Source organism: Pristiophorus japonicus, chromosome 19 (genome assembly GCF_044704955.1).
Source record: "Pristiophorus japonicus isolate sPriJap1 chromosome 19, sPriJap1.hap1, whole genome shotgun sequence".
In the NCBI taxonomy this organism is placed as follows: Eukaryota; Metazoa; Chordata; class Chondrichthyes; family Pristiophoridae; genus Pristiophorus; species Pristiophorus japonicus.
In genome coordinates, this window is record NC_091995.1 from 43,865,131 (window position 1) to 43,884,090 (window position 18,960).

General features: G+C 55.6%; 1 protein-coding gene across 2 annotated transcripts in view; it reads left to right on the plus strand.

The window, feature by feature from the left end:
* LOC139229844 (collagen alpha-1(V) chain-like) overlaps nucleotides 1–3,939 on the plus strand; it is a 255,106-nt gene extending 251,167 nt beyond the window's left edge. For both annotated transcript variants that reach the window (XM_070861460.1, XM_070861459.1), the window contains exons 56-57: nucleotides 1,183–1,416; nucleotides 2,725–3,939. In XM_070861460.1, coding sequence (XP_070717561.1) covers nucleotides 1,183–1,416; nucleotides 2,725–2,871 — 381 coding nt within the window. In that variant the 3' untranslated portion in view covers nucleotides 2,872–3,939. The remainder of the gene's footprint in view (nucleotides 1–1,182; nucleotides 1,417–2,724) is intronic.
* Nucleotides 3,940–18,960: the final 15,021 nt, after the last annotated feature.

Genomic DNA, 18,960 nt, shown 5'->3' on the forward strand with positions numbered 1-18,960 from the left:
GTCTACGATGATGATGATGACAAGTCTTCTCCAGCCCCACAACCCCCCGAGATGTCTGCGCTCCACTAATTCTGCCCTGTTGAGCATCTCTGATTATAATCGCTCAACCATCGGTGACCGTGCCTTCTGTTGCCTGGGCCCCAAGCTCTGGAACTCCCTCCCTAATCCTCGCCACCTCTCTACCTCCCTTTCCTCCTTCAAGACGCTCCTTAAAACCTCCCTCTTTGACCAAGGTTTTGGCCACCTGCCCTAATTTCTACTTGGGCGGCTCAGTGTCAATTTCTTTTAAATCTCATAACGCTCCCATGAAGCACCTTGGGATGGTTCACCACGTTAAAGGCGCTATATAAATGCAAGTTATTGTTGTAAACCTCTCCACCTCTCTTTCCTCCTTTAAGACACGTACCGGTTGAACCATGCCCGGCCCTAATGCCACCTCACGTGGCTCGGTTATCACATTTTGTTTGATAATGCTCCTGTGAAGGGCCTTGGAAGGTTTTATTATGTTAAAGATGCTGTATAAATGCAGGTTGTTGTTGTTGTAAAACGTCCCACAACCCTTCACTGGAGAAAAAAATTGACACCGAGCCACAAAAGGGGACATTAGGGCAGATGACCAAACGATTGGTCAAAGAGGTTGGTCTTAAGCAGCGTCTTAAATGAGGAGAGAGAAGATGAAATCAGTGACTACGGAACAGAGTTTGTAGCGGGGTACATACATAAGAACATAAGAACTAGGAGCAGGAGTAGGCCATTCGGCCCCTTGAGCCTGCTCCGCCTTTCAATAAGATCATGGCTGATCTGATCACGGACTCAGCTCCACTTCCCTGCCCGCTTCCATAACCCTTTATTCCCTTATCTGTCTATCTCCGCCTTAAATATATTCAATGACCCAGCCTCCACAGCCCTCTGGGGCAGAGAATTCCACAGATTTACAACCCTCTGAGAGAAGAAATTCCTCCTCATCTCAGTTTTAAATGGGCGGCCGCTTATTCTGAGACTATGTCCCCGAGTTTTAGTTAAATCTTGCTGTGCCCACACTGGCTGCCGCATGTCCCACATTACTAAACTTCACAAGTACTTCATTGGCTGTGATGTGCTTTGGGGATGCCCTGTGGTGGTGAAAGGCCGTGTATCAATGCAAGTTCTTTCTTTCTTTCCCTCCGTCCCCCTCTCCTGCAGCTCTCCTATGTGGACTCGGACAGTAACCCCATTGGCGTTGTGCAGATGACCTTCCTGCGACTGCTGAGCGTGGCTGCTCGCCAGAACTTCACGTACCACTGCCACCGCTCGGTCGCCTGGCACCACCTGGCGGCCGACAACTACGACAAGGCCATGCGCTTCCTGGGCGCCAACGACGAGGAGATGTCCTTCGACAACAACCCCTACATCAAGGCTATCGTGGACGGCTGTGCGGTCAGTCCCGCCTCCCTTTAAACTTTGCCCTTTGGCTGCGACGCGCATATAGCGACCGGGAAATGAGCTTGGGCAGTTTCCGTAATGTGTGTGAGCCCCCGGTGCATAACGGTCCCGAATTCACCGGCAAACAAACACTTGGGAGTGTTTGACGGGACAGTGTAGAGGGAGCTTTACTCTGTATCTAACCCGTGCTGTACCTGAACTGGGAGTGTTTGATGGGACAGTGTAGAGGGAACTTTACTCTGTATTCTGGTGGGGTGGGTGTTGGATGATGTTGCTGAGATTGGAGTGGGATGCTGGGATTGGAGTGGGACGTTGCTGGGATTAGAATGGGACATTGCTGGGATTGGAGTGGGATGCTGGGATTGGAGTAGGATGCTGGGATTGGAGTGGAATGCTGGGATTGGAGTGGGAGGTTGCTGGGATTGGAGTGGGAGGTTGCTGGGATTGGAGTGGGAGGTTGCTGGGATTGGAGTGGGAGGTTGCTGGGATTGGAGTGGGAGGTTGCTGGGATTGGAGTGGGAGGTTGCTGGGATTGGAGTGGGAGATTGCTGGGATTGGAGTGGGAGGTTGCTGGGATTGGAGTGGGACGTTGCTGGGATTGGGGTGGGACGTTGCTGGGATTGGAGTGGGACGTTGCTGGGATTGGAGTGGGATGCTTGGATTGGAGTGGGGTTGGGATTGGAGTGGGACGTTGCTGGGATTGGAGTGGGACGTCGCTGGGATTGGAGTGGGACGTCACTGGGATTGGAGTGGGACGTTGCTGGGATTGGAGTGGGACGTTGCTGGGATTGGAGTGGGACGTTGCTGGGATTGGAGTGGGAGGTTGCTGGGATTGGAGTGGGAGGTTGCTGGGATTGGAGTGGGAGGTTGCTGGGATTGGAGTGGGACGTTGCTGGGATTGGAGTGGGACGCTTGGATTGGAGTGGGGCGTTGCTGGGATTGGAATGGGATGTTGCTGGGATTGGAGTGGGAGGTTTCTGGGATTGGAGTGGGAGGTTTCTGGGATTGGAGTGGGAGGTTGCTGGGATTGGAGTGGGAGGTTGCTGGGATTGGAGTGGGAGGTTGCTGGGATTGGAGTGGGAGGTTGCTGTGATTGGAGTGGGAGGTTGCTGTGATTGGAGTGGGAGGTTGCTGGGATTGGAGTGGGAGGTTGCTGGGATTGGAGTGGGAGATTGCTGGGATTGGAGTGGGACCTTGCTGGGATTGGAGTGGGACCTTGGCTGGGGTTTGTGTCTGACTCCTGGTCTGCTCCACTAACTCTCCCTTCTCCTTCCTCTCCCCCCCCCCCCCGCCCCCCCACAGATGAGGAAGGGAACTGCGAAGACAGTATTGGAGATCAACACTCCGCAGGTGGAACAGATGCCGTTTGTCGACGTACTGTTCACTGACTTCGCCGAGCCCAACCAGAAGTTTGGATTCGACGTGGGACCCGTCTGCTTCCAGGGCTAAAAACACCCCACCTCACCCCACCCCACCACGACTAGTGTCACTATCACCGCAACCCACCCCTCCCCACCCCCTCCCCCCCTTCCCCTTCTCCATAGCCGTCGTGCGACTGACAACGCCTCGGGAAAAGAAAGATAACCTCAGCAAGCAAGTTGCCGTGGCGAGTGTGTTCTCCTACCTGAAGACCCTCAGAGAACTGTTACGTGTGTGTAAAAAGAAAACAAAGTATTAAAAACTATATATTAAGTTGTCTACTGCTTCTCCCCCCCCACCCCCCAGCCCCTTCCTCCACTGTACTGTCCCTTTAAGACCAGTTGCCCCTTGGTGGTCGTGGCCTGGTTTGACGTCGGGTTTAGTTTTTTCAAGGAAAACAGCAAAAAGAGAAATGTGTTTTTTTTTAATTAAAAATGTTCTCCATAGATTGTAATATAAAACCACAACAGAGAGAGAGTCGATTTTATTTAATTCGCAAACCTGCCGTAAATTGAACCAAACAGCAAATAAAAGATGAATTAAGTCTGTGAAGCTTTACTAGTAAATATGGTGCTCCAAAATTGTATTTACTCTCCTTTTTAAAGAAAAAAAGGTGCTCAGAGTGTTATTATATGTTTGTAAGTATTTTTTATTTCTAATGTAAAATATATCTATAAATTGCTGCTTGTTGTGTTAATTTTCTGTATAGAAACCCCTGAAGGTCGCTCAAGTGTGTTTCTACCCACTATCTTTGTCGTCGTCTCCCCCAATGCTTTTCTCTCTTCCTTTGCTCCCACACACATACTCAGTAATGCATGCTGTCTCTACGTCCCGCTGCCACCTTCTCTCTCTCTCTCTCTCTCTCTCTCTCTCTCGCCCTATCTCTCTTTCCCACCCTCGCATTTTACACTCTCGCCCACAGCCCCCAGTTACAGATCCCGTCGTTGCTGCACTTTCACTCGTGCTGGTTCGTTTTGCCGTTACATTTTTTTTTGTCTGAGGAATTATCTGTAGTCGTCGTGTGGTAGGTCACTCGCTGTACTGTACTGTTTCTGTCTGTGAGTGGAGCGAATCTATTAATAGATCGTAAATCACCAATATTACCCTGCCTGTCTCTTTTTTTTTTGGTCAGTTTTATTTTTAGTTCCCCTTCTGTCCGAACCCTCCTCATGTCGGGGCTTAAACATCCTGGACAGTGAAGCTGTGACTTGGGTGTCAGCGGTGGCTCAGTGGGCAGCACTCTCGCCTCTGAGTCAGAAGATCGTGGGTTCAAGTCCCACTGCACAAGACTTGTCCGCCTAATCCAGGCTGACTCTCCCAGTGCAGTGCTGAGGGAGTGCCGCACTGTCGGAGGTGCCGTCTTTCGGGTGAGACGTTAAACCGAGGCCCCGTCTGCTCTCTCAGGTGGACGTAAAAGATCCCATGGCACTATTTCGAAGAGCAGTGGATTTATCCCCGGTGTCCTGGGGCCAATATTTATCCCTCAATCAACATAACAAACAAAGCAGATTATCTGGGTCATTATCACATTGCTGCTTGTGGGAGCTTGCTGTGCGCAAGTTGGCTGCTGCGTTTCCCACATTACAACAGTGACTACACTCCAAAAGTACTTCATTGGCTGTACTTGCGAGCGAGACCAGAACTAGAGGCCATCAATATAAGATAGTCACCATTAAATCCAACAGGGAATTCAGGAGAAACTTCTTTACCCAGAGAGTGATGAGAATGTGGAACTTGCGAATAGTATCGATGTATTTAAGGGGAGGCTAGATAAGGATATGAGGGAGAAAGGAACAGAAGATTATGTTGATGGGGTGAGATGAAGAAAGGCAGAAGGAGGCTCGTGTGGACCATAAACAGCGGCACCAATCTGTTGGGCTGAATGACCTGTGTCTGTGCTGTAAATACTATGTAAACCGAGGCACCGTCTGCTCTCAGGTGGATGGAAAAGATTCCATGGCACTAGTTCAAAATCTGGTGTTCTGGCCAATATTTATCCCGCAGCCAACATCACTAAAAACAGATTATTGTAACATTACTGTTTGTGGGACCTTGCTGTGTGCATATTGGCTGCCGTGTTTCCTTACATCATCATCATCATAGGCAGTCCCTTGGAATCGAGGAAGACTTGCTTCCACTCCTAAAGTGAGTTCTTTGGTGGCTGAACAGTCCAATACAAGAGCCACAGACTCTGTCACAGGTGGGACAGATAGTCGTCGGGGGAAGGTGGGACTGATTTACCACACACTCCTTCCGCTGCCTGTGCCTGACCTCTTCACATTCGCGGCGTTGAGATTCGAAGAGCTGAACGCCCTCCCGGATGTACTTTCTCCACTTAGGGCAATCTTTGGCCAGGGAGTCCCAGGTGTCAGTGGGGATGTTGCACTTTATCAGGGAGGCTTTGAGGGTGTCCTTGAAACGTTTCCGCTGCCCACCTTTGGTTCGTTTGCCATGAAGGAGTTCCACGTAGAGCACTTGCTTTGGAAGTCTCGTGTCTGGCATATGAATTATGTGGCCTGCCCAGCGGAGCTGATCGAGTGTGGTCAGTGCTTCGATGCTGGGGATGTTAGCCTGGACGAGGACGCTAATGTTGGTGTGTCTGTCCTTCCAGGGGATTTGTAGCATCTTGCGGAGACATCGTTGGTGATATATCTCCAGCGACTTGAGGTGTCTACTGTACATGGTCCATGTCTCTGATCCATACAGGAGGGCGGGTATTACTACAACCCTGTCGACCACGAGCTTGGTGGTAGATTTGAGGGCCTGGTCTTCAAACATTTTTTTGAAGGCCGAAGACTGCACTGGAGCACTGGAGGCGGTGTTAAATCTCCGCATCAATGTCTGCCTTTGTTGACAAGAGGCTCCTGAGGTATGGGAAATGGTCCACGTTGTCCAGGGCCGTGCCGTGGATCTTGATGACTGGGGGGCAGTGCTGTGCAGCGGGGACAGGCTGGTGGAGGACCTTTGTCTTACAGATGTTAAGCGTGAGACCCATGCTTTCATATGCCTCGGTGAATACATCGACTATATCCTGGAGTTCAGCCTCTGAATGGGCGCAGATGCAGGCGTCGTCCGCATACTGCAGCTCAGCGACAGAGGTCGGGGTGATCTTGGACCTGACCTGGAGACAGCGTAGGTTAAACAGCTTCCCACTGGTTCTGTCGTTTAGTTCCACTCCAGCGGGGAGCTTGTTGACTGTGAGGTGGATCATGAGGAAGATTGAGAAGAAAGTTGGAGCGATGACGCAGCCCTGTTTGACCACGGTCCGGACGTGGATTGGGTCTGTAATGGATCCGCGAGTAAGGATCACGGCCTGCATGTCGTCATGGAGCAGGCATAGGATGTTGACAAACTTTCGGGGGCATCCAAAATGGAGGAGGATGCTCCTAACACCTCACGGTCGACATTGTCAAAGGCCTTTGTAAGATCGAAAAAGGCCATGTATAATGGCTGGTGCTGCTCCCTACATTTTTCCTGCAGTTGTCGCGCTGCAAAGATCATGTCCGTTGTTCCCCGTAGGGGACGAAATCTGCACTGTCTCCGGGAGGAGCTCCTCGGCCACAGGGAGAAGACGGTTGAGGAGAACTCCAGCGACAACCTTCCCAGTGGTTGATAGCGGGGAGATTCCCCTGTAGTTGCCGCAGTCGGATTTGTTCCCCTTTTTACAGATGGTCACGATCACTGCATCTCTGAGATCTCCCGGCACGCTCTCCTCCCTCCAGATGAGAGCGATGAGGTCATGTATCCGTGCCAGCTGTGCCTCTCCACCATATTTTAGTGCCTCAGCAGGGATTCCATCCGCACCCGTAGCCTTGTTGTTCTTGAGTTGCTTTGTGTCTTTTCCTACCTCATGCAGCATTGGGGTTTCAGCGAGGTGGTGAAAGTACAACAGTGGCCACACTACAAAACTACTTCGACTGGCTATTCAACTGCATTGGAATCTACTGAGGTGGTGAAAGGTGCTATATAAATGCAAGTTCTTTACTGTGACCAAATTGTTCTTTAGCTTTTTGACGTTGTGTTCCCCGCATCTTTAGAGACGAGACTAATTTAGTGAATGACACGTGCATCAAAATAACATTACAGTAATAAATTAAACGCATGCTCCCTCCCTGCTGATCTAAAATGAGTGGATTCTTCCCAAGGTATATTTTGACTGGAGGAGGTTGGTCACCGTCTCAAGCTCTCCCACCCCACCTTCCCGTCCCCTCGGTAGGAGTTTAAGGTGGCACCTCCTGATGGGCAATCCACAATGGCCACTGAAGCAGTCTGTATCCACATGCAGCAAGACCTGGACAACATCCAGGCTGGGGCTAATCAGTGGCAAATAACATTCGTGCAAGGGTGATGGCGTATAAAAGCAGGGAAGCAACTGTACAAGGTATTGGTGAGACCACCCCTGGAGTACTGCGTACAGTTTTGGTCTCCGTATTTAAGGAAGGACATACTTGCATTGGAAGCAATTCAGAGAAAGTTCACCAGATTGATTCCGGAGATGAAGGATTTGTCTGATAAAGAAAGGTTGAGCGGGTTGGGCCTATACGCATTGGAGTTTAGAAGAATGAGAGGTGATCTTATTGAAACTTAAGACACTGAGGGAGCTCGACATGGTAGATGCAGAGAGGATGTTTCCATTTGTGGGTGAATCTAGAACTGGGGGGCACAGTCTCAGAATAAGGGGTCGCCCATTTAGAACTGAGATGAGGAGAAATTTCTTCTCTTGGAGGGTTGTAAATCTGTGGAATTCTCCGTCTCAGAGAGCTGTGGAGGCTGGGTTATTGAATATATTTAAGGTGGAGATAGACAGATTTTAGAACGATAAAGGAGACAAGGGTTATGGGCAGCGGGCGGGGAAGTGGAGCTGAGTCCATGATCGGATCAGCCATGATCTTATTGAATGGCGGAGCAGGCTCGAGGGGCCAATGGTCTACTCCTGTTCCTATTTCTTTTGTTCACACAAGTGCCAGGCAATGACCATCTCCAACAAGTGAGAGTCTAACCACCTCCCCTTGACATTTAACGGCATCACCATCACCGACTCCTCCACCATCAACAACCTGGGAGGTTGCCATTGACCAGAAACCTAACTGGACCAGCCACAAATGCCACGGTTACTGGAGCAGCTGCAGCAAGTGCCTTACCTGCTGACTCCGCAGTGCCTGCAAGGAACAGGTTGGCAGTGTGATGGAATAGTCTCCTCTTGCCTGGGTTTGGTGCAGTTACAACATTCAAGGAGCTCAAAACCACCCAGGACAAGGTAGCCCGTTCACCACCTGATACATCGACCCCCTCCACCATGCTGCAGTGTGTACTATCTACAACCGTAGGCAACGCAACAACTCGCCAAGGCTTTGTAGATACTGTGCTACACTGGTTATCACAACAACAACAACTTATTTATACAGCGCTTTTACCGGAGTAAAACACCCCAAGGTGCTTCGCAGCAGTGTTACAAGAAAATACAGATAAATTTGACGCCGAGCCACATAAGAAGAAATTACGGCAGATGACCAAAAGCTTGGTCAAAGAGGTAGGTTTTAAGGAGCGTCTTAAAGGTGGAAAGAGAGCTCGAGAGTTTTAGGGAGAGGTTTAGGGAAGGAGTTTCAGAGCTTGGGGCCTCGGCAACAGAAGACACGGCCACCAATGGTTGAGTGATTATAATCAGGGATGCTCAAGAGGGCAGAATTAGAGGAGCGCAGAGATCTCAGGGGGGGTTGTGGGGCTGGAGGAGATTACCAAGATAGGGAGGGGCAAGGCCATGGAGGGATTTGTAAACAAGGCATTATATGTGTTCAAAGGACATTGCTACACTGCTTATCACAAGCATTAGGAGGGTAATTTTAACAATGTTAAGGGTGCTGTTTCCACATTTCCTCCAACCCAAGGGCTGCCTCAACCAGGCCCGCTATTATAATTCAGTGAAGTTGAGGAAGGCGGCAGAGGTCTGTGTGCCAGAAGGACACATGGCCGCCAGCTATCTTTATACAAGAGTCAATTACAATCGTTGCCTCGTGAACATCAGGGTATGTACAAAACCATGCATCGTGCAGTTAGAGCTAAATGAATGGGATTGCAGGCGCTGTTTGACTAGGAAGTGCGCCATTCACCTTGGTTGCTGTCTGTTGGTTTATAGTTCTCGGCAGATGACCGACCTGAGGCTGGATAGAATAACTGGGCTGTGATAGAGTGAGGATTCAGCAATGCCGCGGAAGGTCAAGTAGTTTTAAAGGGAGAGAAAATTCCCTTCTCCCTGTGGGTAGCTCCTGTACCCAGCTGGGGTTATGAACCTGGCCATCTCCAACAAACAAGATTCCAGCCGCCTCCCCTTGACATTCAACGGCACCACCATCACCGAATCCCCCACCATCAACATCGTAGGGGTCATCACTGACCAGAAACTTAACTGGACCAGCCACCTAAACAAATTGGCTGCAGAAGCAGTTCAGAGGCTGGGTGTTCTGTGGCGAGTGACTCACCTCCTGACTCCCCAAAGCCTTCCTACCATCTACAAGGCACAAGTCAGGAATATGATGGAACACTCTCCACTTGCCTAGATGGGTGGAGCTCCAACAACACTCAAGAAGCTCGACACCATCCAGGACAAAGCAGCCCGTGTGATTGGCACACCATCCACCACCTTCAACATTCACTCCCTCCACCACCGGCGCACCGTGGCTGCAGTGTGTACCATCTACAGGATGCACTGCAGCAACTCACCATGGCTTCTTCGGTGGCACATCCCAAACCCACGATGTCTACCACCTAGAAGGACAAGGGTAGCAGGTGCATGGGAACACCATCACCTGCAAATTCCCCTCCAAGTTACACACCATCCTGACTTGGAACTATATCACCATTCCTTTGTTGCTGGTCCAAAATCCTGGAACTCCCTCCCTAACAGCACGGTGGGAGCACCTTCACCACACGGACTGCAGTGGTTCAAGAAGGCGGTTCACCACCACCTTCTCAAGGGGCATAAAAATGCTGGCCTTGCCAGCGATGCCCACATCCCATGGATGAACTTAAAGAAAAGCAGCAAGGAATCTCTTCATCAGTTTGCAAGGTATTGTTTCCTTATCCCTGCATAAGAACATAAGAAATAGGAGCAGGAGTAGGCCACTGGCCCCTCGAGCCTGCTCCGCCCTTTAATAAGTTCATGGCTGATTTGATCTTGGGCTCAACTCCATTTCCCCGCCCGCTCCCCATAACCCTTTACTCCCTTATCGCTCAAAAATCTGTCTATCTCCGCCTTAAATATATTCAATGACCCAGCCTCCACAGCTCTCTAGGGCAGAGAATTCCACAGATTTACAACCCTCTGAGAGAAGAAATTCCTCTTTATCTCCGTTTTAAATGGGCGGCCCCTTATATTGAAACTCTGCCCCCTAGTTCTAGATTCCCCCACGAGGGGAAACATCCTCTCTGCATCTACCCTGTCAAGGCCCCTCAGAATCTTATACATTTCAATAAGATCACCTCTCATTCTTCTAAACTCCAATGAGTAGAGGCCCAACCTGCTCAACTTTTCTTCATACGACAACCCCTTCATCTCCGGAATCAACCGAGTGAACCTTCTCTGAACTGCCTCCAATGCAAGTATATCCCTCCTTAAATAAGTATTCCAGGTGTGGTCTCACCAATACCCTGTACAGTTGTAGCAAGCCCAACATTCCATTTGCCTTCCTAATTACTTGATGTCTCTTTCGTCTCATCAGTTACGCCAGGTATGATCTTACAAAGGCTCATTTGTGTCTGGCTAACACAAACATTTCTCTTGCTCTCAGCATCCTGGACAATATCCAATTGTTAGGCAGCGGTATTCAGGGTTATGGAACCAAGGCGGGTAGGTGGAGTTAAGATACAGATCAGTATATGATCGAATTGAATGGCGGAGCAGACTCGATGGGCTGAATGGCCTCCTCCTGTTCCTGTGTTCTGATTCTGGCTGCTACCAACGATTGCAGGTAAGCCGTGTTTTCCTGGGTCTGTTTGCCAAGTGTGAAAGGCTGGTGGCGGCACAAAAGATTTTGCATTCGTTCCTGAGAAGCAACTGAGACAAGCTCTCATTCAGTTGCAAGAGAAATTTTCAATAAAAAAGGAGAACCAAACGGAAGGAGCAGCGACAGGAGGGAGGATGTTTCAGGACTGCAGCTCAATGTGTCTCTGCAGAGCTCCCAAACATTCATACAATTAACACAGCAGACGCAATAAGCCCATTGGGTGGGCATGGGGGTCACTGGGTGGAGCTAGGGGTCACTGGTTGGGGCTGGGGATCACTGGGTGGGGCTGGGATTCACTGCCAGGAGCTGGGGTCACTGGGTGGGGCTGGGGGTCATTGGGTGGGGCTGGGGGGTCACTGGGTGGGGCTGGGGTCACTGGGTGGGACTGGTGGTCACTGGGTGGGGCTGAGGGTCACTGGGTGGGGCTTAAGGTCACTGGGTTGGGCTGGGGGTCACTGGGGTCACTGGGCGGGGCTGGGGGTCACTGGGTGGGGCTGGGGGTCACTGGGTGAGGCTGGGGGTCACTGGGCGAGGCTGGGGGGTCACTGGGTGGGGTTGGGGGTCACTGGGCAGGGCTGGGGGTCACAGGGTGAGGCTGGGGGTCACTGGGCGGGGCTGGGGGTCACAGGGTGAGGTTGGGGGTCACTGACAAGGTTTGAATGTGATGGTGAGTCAAGTTTGGAGCAACTGTGCACAGAGCTGGACAGATGTTGAGAAGGGCAGGTGAGATGAAGCTGGGTTTGAGCCGGAGACTCCAGGAGCTGAGAATGGCAGGAGGGCAGATCAGGAGACTCCGGAATGATGGTTGTGTAAAGCGAGTGAAGCTAAAGTGAACACGATGGGTTCCCAGTGCTTGTTCTAAAGACAGTCTACCACCACAATGCTTTTACCCATCGTGTATGTGCAGACTTGGGGAAGGAGCAGACTGGGAATGGGGGCCAGCATCTTTCTTGCGCACAGCAGGGTGACCATCCCAGTCATCAAGATCCACGGCGTGGCCCTGGACAACGTGGACCATTTCCCATACCTCGGGAGCCTCTTATCAACAAGAGCAGACATTGACGATGAGATTCAACACCACCTCCAGTGCGCCAGCGCAGCCTTCGGCCGCCTGAGGAAAAGAGTGTTTGAAGACCAGGCCCTCAAATCTGGCACCAAGCTCCTGGTCTACAGGGCTGTAGTAATACCTGCCCTCCTGTATGGCTCAGAGACATGGACCATGTACAGTAGACACCTCAAGTCGCTGGAAAAATATCACTAACGATGTCTTCACAAGATCCTACAAATCCCCTGGGAGGACAGACGTACCAACTTTAGTGTCCTTGACCAGGCCAACATCCTCAGTATTGAAGCACTGACCACACTCGACCAGCTCCGCTGGGCAGGCCACATTGTCCGCATGCCTGACACAAGACTCCCAAAGCAAGCGCTCTACTCGGAACTCCTTCACGGCAAATGAGCCAAAGGTGGGCAGCGGAAATGATACAAGGACACTCTCAAAGCCTCCCTGATAAAGTGTAACATCCCCACCGACACCTAGGAGTCCCTGGCCCAAGATCGCCCGAAGTGGAGGAAGTGCATCCAGGAGGGCACTGAGCACCTTGAGTCACATCGCCGAGAGCATGCAGAAAACAAGCGCAGGCAGCGGAAAGAGCGTGCGGCAAATCAGTCCCACCCACCCCTTCCCTCAATGACTAGCTGTCCCATCTGTGACAGGGACTGTGGCTCTCGTATTGGACTGTTCAGCTACCTGAGAACTCAGTGGAAGCAAGTCTTCCTCGATTCCGATGGACTGTCTATGACGATGATGATGATGATTAGTCCGTTTTCCAGGGACAGTCCTTCTGAGGCAATGGGCCCTTCGGCAGTGTCCCTGGAGTTCTCGGTTCAGAAAACTTGTTCCCTGGGCAGTGAGTGGGGGGCGGGATATGTGTGACCTCAGTCACGGGGGGGGGGGGGGAGGGGTCAGGTGTGACCTCAGTCACTGGGGGGAGGGGTCAGGTGTGACCTCAGTCACTGGGGGGGAAGGGGTCAGGTGTGACCTCAGTCACAGGGGGGGGGGAGGGTCAGGTGTGACCTCAGTCACTGGGGGGGAGGGGTCAGGTGTGACATCAGTCACTGGGGGGAGGGGTCAGGTGTGACCTCAGTCACTGGGGGGCGGGATATGTGTGACCTCAGTCACTGGGGTGGGAGGGGTCAGGTGTGACCTCAGTCACTGGTGGGGGGAGGGGTCAGGTGTGACCTCAGTCACTGGGGGGGAAGGGGTCAGGTGTGACCTCAGTCACAGGGGGGGGAGGGTCAGTTGTGACCTCAGTCACTGGGGGGGAGGGGTCAGGTGTGACATCAGTCACTGGGGGGAGGGGTCAGGTGTGACCTCAGTCACTGGGGGGCGGGATATGTGTGACCTCAGTCACTGGGGTGGAGGGGTCAGGTGTGACCTCAGTCACTGGTGGGGGGAGGGGTCAGGTGTGACCTCAGTCACTGGGGGGAGGGATCAGGTGTGACCTCAGTCACTGGAGGGGGAGGGGTCAGGTGTGACCTCAGTCACTGGGGGGGGGGAGGGTCAGGTGTGACCTCAGTCACTGGGGGGGGGAGGGGTCAGGTGTGACATCAGTCACTGGGGGGAGGGGTCAGGTGTGACCTCAGTCACTGGGGGGCGGGATATGTGTGACCTCAGTCACTGGGGTGGGAGGGGTCAGGTGTGACCTCAGTCAATGGGGGGGGGGGGGAGGGTCAGGTGTGACCTCAGTCAATGGGGGGAGAGGTCAGGTGTGACCTCAATCACTGGGGGAGGGAGGGTCAGGTGTGACCTCAGTCACTGGGGGGTGAGGGGGTCAGGTGTGACCTCAGTCACTGGGGGGAGGGGTCAGGTGTGACCTCAGTCACTGGGGGGAGGTGTCAGGTGTGACCTCAGTCACTGGGGGGGAAGGGGTCAGGTGTGACCTCAGTCACAGGGGGGGGGGGAGAGGGTCAGGTGTGACCTCAGTCACTGGGGGGAGGGGTCAGGTGTGACATCAGTCACTGGGGGGAGGGGTCAGGTGTGACCTCAGTCACTGGGGGGCGGGATATGTGTGACCTCAGTCACTGGGGTGGGAGGGGTCAGGTGTGACCTCAGTCACTGGTGGGGGGAGGGGTCAGGTGTGACCTCAGTCACTGGGGGGAGGGATCAGGTGTGACCTCAGTCACTGGAGGGGGAGGGGTCAGGTGTGACCTCAGTCACTGGGGGGGGGAGGGTCAGGTGTGACCTCAGTCACTGGGGGGGAGGGGTCAGGTGTGACATCAGTCACTGGGGGGAGAGGTCAGGTGTAACTTCAGTCACTGGGGGAGGGGTCAGGTGTGACCTCAGTCACTGGGGGGGGAGGGGTCAGGTGTGACCTCAGTCACTGGGGGAGGGCGAGGTGTGACCTCAGTCACTGGGGGGTGGGGTCAGGTGTGACCTCAGTCACTGGGGGGGAGGGGTCAGGTGTGACCTCAGTCACTGGGGGGGAGGGGTCAGGTGTGACCTCAGTCACTGGGGGGGAGGGGTCAGGTGTGACCTCAGTCACTGGGGGGGAGGGGTCAGGTGTGACCTCAGTCACTGGGGGAGAGGGTGTGACCTCAGTCACTGGGGGGGAGGGTGTGACCTCAGTCACTGGGGGGAGGGGTCAGATGTGACCTCAGTCACTGGTGGGGAGGGGTCAGGTGTGACCTCAGTCACTGGGGGGGAGGGTGTGACCTCAGTCACTGGGGGGAGGGCGTGACCTCAGTCTCTGGGGGGGGAGGGTGTGACCTCAGTCACTGGGGGGGAGGGTGTGACCTCAGTCACTGGGGGGGCAGGGTGTGACCTCAGTCTCTGGGGGAGGAGGGTGTGACCTCAGTCACTGGGGGGGAGGGTGTGACCTCATTCACTCGGGGGAGGCAGGGGAGAGTATGACCTCAGTCACTGGGGGAGGGTGAGGTGTGACCTCAGTCACTGGGGGGTAGGGCGTGACCTCAGTCTCTGGGGGGGAGGGTGTGACCTCAGTCACTGGGGGGGAGGGTGTGACCTCAGTCTCTGGGGGGGAGGGTGTGACCTCAGTCACTGGGGGGGAGGGTGTGACCTCAGTCACTGGGGGGGAGGGTGTGACCTCAGTCTCTGGGGGAGGAGGGTGTGACCTCAGTCACTGGGGGGAGGGTGTGACCTCATTCACTCGGGGGAGGCAGGGGAGAGTATGACCTCAGTCACTGGGGGAGGGTGAGGTGTGACCTCAGTCACTGGGGGGTAGGGCGTGACCTCAGTCTCTGGGGGGGGAGTGTGTGACCTCAGTCACTGGGGGGTAGGGTGTGACCTCAGTCTCTGGGGGGGGAGGGTGTGACCTCAGTCACTGGGGGGGAGGGTGTGACCTCAGTCTCTGGGGGGGAGGGTGTGACCTCAGTCACTGGGGGGGAGGGTGTGACCTCAGTCTCTGGGGGGGAGGGTGTGACCTCAGTCACTGGGGGGGAGGGTGTGACCTCAGTCACTGGGGGGGAGGGTGTGACCTCAGTCACTGGGGGGGAGTGTGTGACCTCAGTCACTGGGGGAGGGTGTGACCTCAGTCACTGGGGGGGAGTGTGTGACCTCAGTCACTGGGGGAGGGTGTGACCTCAGTCGCTGGGGGAGGGTGTGACCTCAGTCACTGGGGAGGAGGGTGTGACCTCAGTCACTGGGGGGGAGGGTGTGACCTCAGTCACTGCGGGGGGTAGGGTGTGACCTCAGTCACTGCGGGGGGAGGGTGTGACCTCAGTCACTGGGGGGTAGGGTGTGACCTCAGTCACTGGCGGGGAGGGTGTGACCTCAGTCACTGGAGGGTAGGGCGTGACCTCAGTCTCTGGGGGGGGAGGGTGTGACCTCATTCACTTGGGGGAAGGGTGTGACCTCATTCACTCGGGGGAGGCGGGGGAGAGTATGAACTCAGTCACTGGGGGAGGGTGAGGTGTGACCTCAGTCACTGGGGGGTAGGGTGTGACCTCAGTCACTGGGGGGGAGGGTGTGAACTCAGTCACTGGGGGGGAGGGTGTGACCTCAGTTACTGGGGGGGAGGGTGTGACCTCAGTCTCTGGGGGGGGGGAGGGTGTGACCTCAGTCACTGGGGGGGAGGGTGTGACCTCAGTCACTGCGGGGGGAGGGTGTGACCTCAGTCTCTGCGGGGGAGGGTGTGACCTCAGTCACTGGGGGGGAGGGTGTGATCTCAGTCACTGGGGGGGAGGGTGTGGGGTGTGACCTCAGTCACTGGGAGAGAGGGTGTGACCTCAGTCGCTGGGGGAGGGTGTGACCTCAGTCACTGGGGGGGAGGGTGTGACCTCAGTCACTGCGGGGGGAGGGTGTGATCTCAGTCACTGGGGGGGAGGGTGTGACCTCAGTCACTGGGGGGGAGGGTGTGACCTCAGTCACTGGGGGGGAGGGTGTGGGGTGTGACCTCAGTCACTGGGAGAGAGGGTGTGACCTCAGTCGCTGGGGGAGGGTGTGACCTCAGTCATTGGGTGGGAGGGTGTGACCTCAGTCACTGGCGGGGAGGGTGTGACCTCAGTCACTGCGGGGGGAGGGTGTGACCTCAGTCTCTGGGCGCGGAGGGTGTGACCTCAGTCACTGGCGGGGAGGGTGTGATCTCAGTCACTGGGGGGGGGAGGGTGTGACCTCAGTCACTGGAGGGGAGGGTGTGACCTCAGTCACTGGGGGGGAGTGTGTGACCTCAGTCACTGGGGGGAGGGTGTGACCTCAGTCTCTGGGGGGAGGGTGTGACCTCAGTCACTGGGGGGGAGGGTGTGACCTCAGTCACTGGGGGGGAGGGTGTGACCTCAGTTCCTGGGGGGGAGGGTGTGACCTCAGTCACTGGGGGGGAGTGTGTGACCTCAGTCACTGGGGGAGGGTGTGACCTCAGTCACTGGGGGGGAGGGTGTGACCTCAGTCACTGGGGGGGAGGGTGTGACCTCAGTCACTGGGGGGGAGCGTGTGACCTCAGTCACTGGGGGGGAGGGTGTGACCTCAGTCACTGGGGGGGGAGTGTGTGACCTCAGTCACTGGGAGAGAGGGTGTGACCTCAGTTGCTGGGGGAGGGTGTGACCTCAGTCACTGGGGGGGAGGGTGTGACCTCAGTCACTGGGGGGGAGGGTGTGACCTCAGTCACTGGGGGGGAGGGTGTGACCTCAGTCTCTGTGGGGGGGGAGGGTGTGACCTCAGTCACTGGGGGAGAGGGTGTGACCTCAGTCACTGCGGGGGGAGGGTGTGACCTCAGTCTCTGGGGGGGAGGGTGTGACCTCAGTCACTGGGGGGGAGGGTGTGATCTCAGTCACTGGGGGGGAGGGTGTGGGGTGTGACCTCAGTCACTGGGGGAGAGGGTGTGACCTCAGTCACTGGGGGGGAGGGTGTGACCTCAGTCACTGGGGGAGGGGTCAGATGTGACCTTAGTCACTGGGGGGGCGGGGTCAGGTGTGACCTCAGTCACTGGGGGGGAGGGTGTGACCTCAGTCACTGGGGGGAGGGCGTGACCTCAGTCTCTGGGGGGGCAGGGTGTGACCTCAGTCTCTGGGGGAGGAGGGTGTGACCTCAGTCACTGGGGGGGAGGGTGTGACCTCATTCACTCGGGGGAGGCAGGGGAGAGTATGACCTCAGTCACTGGGGGAGGGTGAGGTGTGACCTCAGTCACTGGGGGGTAGGGCGTGACCTCAGTCTCTGGGGGGGGAGTGTGTGACCTCAGTCACTGGGGGGTAGGGTGTGACCTCAGTCTCTGGGGGGGGAGGGTGTGACCTCAGTCACTGGGGGGGAGGGTGTGACCTCAGTCTCTGGGGGGGAGGGTGTGACCTCAGTCACTGGGGGGGAGGGTGTGACCTCAGTCTCTGGGGGGGAGGGTGTGACCTCAGTCACTGGGGGGGAGGGTGTGACCTCAGTCACTGGGGGGGAGGGTGTGACCTCAGTCACTGGGGGGGAGTGTGTGACCTCAGTCACTGGGGGAGGGTGTGACCTCAGTCACTGGGGGGGAGGGTGTGACCTCAGTCACTGGGAGAGAGGGTGTGACCTCAGTCGCTGGGGGAGGGTGTGACCTCAGTCACTGGGGAGGAGGGTGTGACCTCAGTCACTGGGGGGGAGGGTGTGACCTCAGTCACTGCGGGGGGTAGGGTGTGACCTCAGTCACTGCGGGGGGAGGGTGTGACCTCAGTCACTGGGGGGTAGGGTGTGACCTCAGTCACTGGCGGGGAGGGTGTGACCTCAGTCACTGGAGGGTAGGGCGTGACCTCAGTCTCTGGGGGGGGAGGGTGTGACCTCATTCACTTGGGGGAAGGGTGTGACCTCATTCACTCGGGGGAGGCGGGGGAGAGTATGAACTCAGTCACTGGGGGAGGGTGAGGTGTGACCTCAGTCACTGGGGGGTAGGGTGTGACCTCAGTCACTGGGGGGGAGGGTGTGAACTCAGTCACTGGGGGGGAGGGTGTGACCTCAGTCTCTGGGGGGGAGGGTGTGACCTCAGTCTCTGGGGGGGAGGGTGTGACCTCAGTCTCTGGGGGGGAGGGTGTGACCTCAGTCACTGGGGGGGAGGGTGTGACCTCAGTCACTGGGGGGGAGGGTGTGACCTCAGTCACTGGGGGGGAGGGTGTGACCTCAGTCACTGGGGGGGGAGTGTGTGACCTCAGTCACTGGGAGAGAGGGTGTGACCTCAGTTGCTGGGGGAGGGTGTGACCTCAGTCACTGGGGGGGAGGGTGTGACCTCAGTCACTGGGGGGGAGGGTGTGACCTCAGTCACTGGGGGGGAGGGTGTGACCTCAGTCTCTGGGGGGGGGGAGGGTGTGACCTCAGTCACTGGGGGAGAGGGTGTGACCTCAGTCACTGCGGGGGGAGGGTGTGACCTCAGTCTCTGGGGGGGAGGGTGTGACCTCAGTCACTGGGGGGGAGGGTGTGATCTCAGTCACTGGGGGGGAGGGTGTGGGGTGTGACCTCAGTCACTGGGAGAGAGGGTGTGAACTCAGTCGCTGGGGGAGGGTGTGACCTCAGTCACTGGGGGGGAGGGTGTGACCTCAGTCACTGGGGGGGAGGGTGTGGGGTGTGACCTCAGTCACTGGGAGAGAGGGTGTGACCTCAGTCGCTGGGGGAGGGTGTGACCTCAGTCATTGGGTGGGAGGGTGTGACCTC